The sequence below is a fragment of the Bradysia coprophila genome (assembly GCF_014529535.1).
Source record: "Bradysia coprophila strain Holo2 chromosome IV unlocalized genomic scaffold, BU_Bcop_v1 contig_81, whole genome shotgun sequence".
Taxonomy (NCBI): Eukaryota; Metazoa; Arthropoda; class Insecta; order Diptera; family Sciaridae; genus Bradysia; species Bradysia coprophila.
The window spans coordinates 4,068,584-4,071,961 of record NW_023503375.1 but is presented as its reverse complement, the minus strand read 5'-3'; the positions used below and the strand labels follow the sequence as shown (position 1 = coordinate 4,071,961).

General features: G+C 37.7%; 1 protein-coding gene across 1 annotated transcript; it reads left to right on the top strand.

Annotated features, from left to right (window-relative positions):
• The first annotated feature begins 768 nt into the window (after positions 1-768).
• On the top strand, positions 769-2,790 carry LOC119072516 (actin, indirect flight muscle-like). Its single transcript, XM_037177760.1, has 5 exons — positions 769-846; positions 1,001-1,116; positions 1,183-1,495; positions 1,557-2,082; positions 2,148-2,790. Exons 2-5 carry the CDS (start codon positions 1,031-1,033, stop codon positions 2,351-2,353), a joined length of 1,131 nt encoding a protein of 376 aa, XP_037033655.1. The 5' UTR covers positions 769-846; positions 1,001-1,030; the 3' UTR covers positions 2,354-2,790.
• The last annotated feature ends 588 nt before the right edge of the window (positions 2,791-3,378 follow it).

Here is a 3,378-nt window from a genome sequence, read left to right as displayed (position 1 = left end):
ATGTATCAAACCACGACAGAGTAAAGTTATTTTACTCTGCCGTGATCAAACACTAGATGCTAGATGATATATTCAACAAAAGCGAGGTGAAACTACGCAGGAAAATACTTGGGTGGTATTTTGCTATGCTATTGGTACCAATAGATGGAAATAGGGAGCCAATAGAGGAAATTGTGCGTCAATAGAAGGAAATAGATGAGACAAAATTTGCTCCTTTACATTTTCCAGCTCCTGACATTAATTCTCACACATCCAACAGCCTCCAAACTTTGATACATGTATACAAATGTACACTGGCATGTGTTGTGTGTCTTAATACACACGCAGAAAACATGACTCCTGTCTTTGCGCAAAAAAATGCAAAGCGTATCCTCATCCTGATACCATCAGCCTCCAAATATTTTAGAAGATAATGTTTTTCTAAAAAGTTAGACAAATCAATGGGCGTGATATTTCTTCTGTTTCAGTAAATATTGAATGTGAAATCTTTTACTTCACTATTTTCAGAATTTTGGTCGTCGTTGTCGCTAATCGCTTCGAATTCTTTTTCGGAAATTTTTAAAATTGAAAATTGAAATGTTTGTCCTTATAGCTTCACACAATCACAAAAATCTGAAAACAGTGTCACTCGATCTTAGTGTACCACTTTACTCCCACTTACCATCTTTTCGTTTTGTAAGTGGACTGGCAAATGTCTCTTTTTCTGTCCTATACAATAATCTACTACCAGAAAATCTCTATAAAATCTCTGTGTCGATTTGTGTTCAATTCACTTATTACCGATTAATTAAGGTGAACACTAAGTGATACGGTGAAAGGGCTCCGCGCATTTTATTTTATTGTGAGGTATGTGCAGAGAATAACATTCGCGAATATCTTTGGTGTGAAATCAAGTGGAAATCTGTTTCGAAAAATTTCTTTTTTTATCTTGTGACCTTTTCCAATTCAAGTTGTTCGATAGACGTTCGATTCTGAGAATATTTTCTTCTTAATATTGTAGAAACGAAGTTAATAAAACCAATCAATCAAAATGTGTGATGATGATGCTGGAGGTCTAGTTATGGACAATGGGTCCGGAATGTGCAAAGCCGGATTCGCTGGAGATGATGCACCACGGTAATTTTTGTGGCTAATAAACGCTGAAGATTTACTAATTTTATGAATTTTTTTAAACTCTGCCAGTGCTGTATTTCCATCCATTGTCGGTCGTCCTCGCCATCAGGGAGTCATGGTCGGTATGGGTCAAAAAGATTCCTATGTGGGTGATGAGGCCCAAAGTAAGAGAGGTATTTTAACGCTGAAATATCCAATCGAACATGGCATTATCACGAACTGGGACGATATGGAGAAAATCTGGCATCACACCTTCTACAATGAATTGCGTGTAGCACCAGAAGAACATCCAATCTTGCTTACTGAAGCACCTCTAAATCCAAAGGCCAATCGTGAGAAGATGACCCAGATTATGTTCGAAACGTTCAACTCGCCAGCTATTGTAAGACACTTCTGTTCAGCGACAGAAACGATGGATTAACGGAAAATCATTCTCATTTCAGTATGTTGCTATTCAAGCAGTGTTATCACTATACGCGTCTGGCCGTACTACGGGAATCGTTTTGGATTCTGGTGATGGTGTTTCGCACACGGTACCCATTTACGAAGGATATGCGTTGCCACATGCAATTCTTCGTTTGGATTTAGCCGGTCGCGATTTGTCCGAGTTCCTAATGAAGATCCTAACGGAACGCGGTTACTCATTCACAACTACTGCGGAACGAGAAATCGTCCGGGATGTTAAGGAAAAGCTGTGCTATGTCGCTTTGGACTTTGAGCAAGAAATGACAACCGCTTCGTCATCAACATCATCTGATAAATCATATGAACTACCTGACGGACAAGTAATTACCATTGGTAACGAACGGTTCAGGTGTCCAGAAGCACTGTTCCAGCCGTCGTTCGTTGGAATGGAATCTTGTGGCATTCATGAGACAGTTTACAATTCAATCATGAAGTGTGACGTTGATATTCGAAAGGACTTGTATGCCAATTCCGTACTTTCTGGTGGTACCACCATGTATCCAGGTAAGAACCATTGTTGGAAATGAGCATGGAGGGATCGATTGTTTATTTTCTTGTTATCGCCATAGGTATTGCTGACCGAATGCAAAAGGAAATCACAGCATTGGCACCATCAACGATTAAGATCAAGATTATCGCACCACCCGAACGTAAATACTCTGTGTGGATTGGTGGCTCAATTTTGTCATCACTTTCCACTTTCCAAACGATGTGGATCACCAAGAAGGAATACGACGAATCCGGACCGGGAATTGTACACCGAAAATGCTTCTAAATCAATCGACTGCTCTATTCACATAAAACGTTCATTATTGCACACATTATACGACAACCAACTAAATCGCACTGCCAAGCAAATTCAAACAGCACCACAACTAACACCACTGTTATTGTTGTCTTCGGAAAACTTGTTTTTCTTTCTTCGTTTGTTTTGTTTTTTATTTTTTAATTTTTATTTTGAACTTTATTATCGAACGCAGGACATTTTAATGCTGCTAAAATAGACTGACTGACACTTTTTATTTTGCTTTAATAAAATTTTAATTGAAACAAAAATTCATGTATAATATATTGGAACAAACTGATTATTCGATTTTGCTTTTAGTTTTACGAAGTCACCGTCAATATCGGATCTGTAGCCTGTTAGATGTAATATGTCTCACTGTTTCATCATCTTTTCTTTTTTAAATAAAATATTTAATGTAGTTTCAACAATGCATTGATTTCATTTCATTATTAAACCCAAACACTAAGCAGTAAAAGCACCTTTAACCTGTTACAGACGGGTGTCATCTGTTATCGACAGTGACAGTAATAATAAATAACAAGCTATGACTAAAAAGGTCGTATATTGCAAAAAGCATGGTCAAAACAAATGAAGTAAAAGATTTCTGAAATCAATCTCTGAAAATCTTCGATCAAATGAAGTAATAGATCAGAGAGTAAAACTGTTAATATGCTTGCCGTCTGTGACAGGTTAAGTTGGACTCGAGAGTAACAACTTCAGGTTGCAAAATTGTTGAATAGTTTCCGTTTTGGTACACAGGGTCTGGGACTGATTTTTCTTACGCGACCTCGGTCTCCAATAGGAAATTTAAAACCCTGAATGTTCGAAAATATCGTCCAAATTTGGTCTATTCTATGTTGGGACCGGGCAGTCTGACGGAGTTTTCCACCAAAGTGAAGGTTTTCAATTTTTTACTAACACACGAAGCAGTGTTACGGACGGCTAAGCAGTGTTATGACTAAACACATGTTCAAGAAATAAAAGTAAAAGATTCGAATCAATCTCTTCGAAAT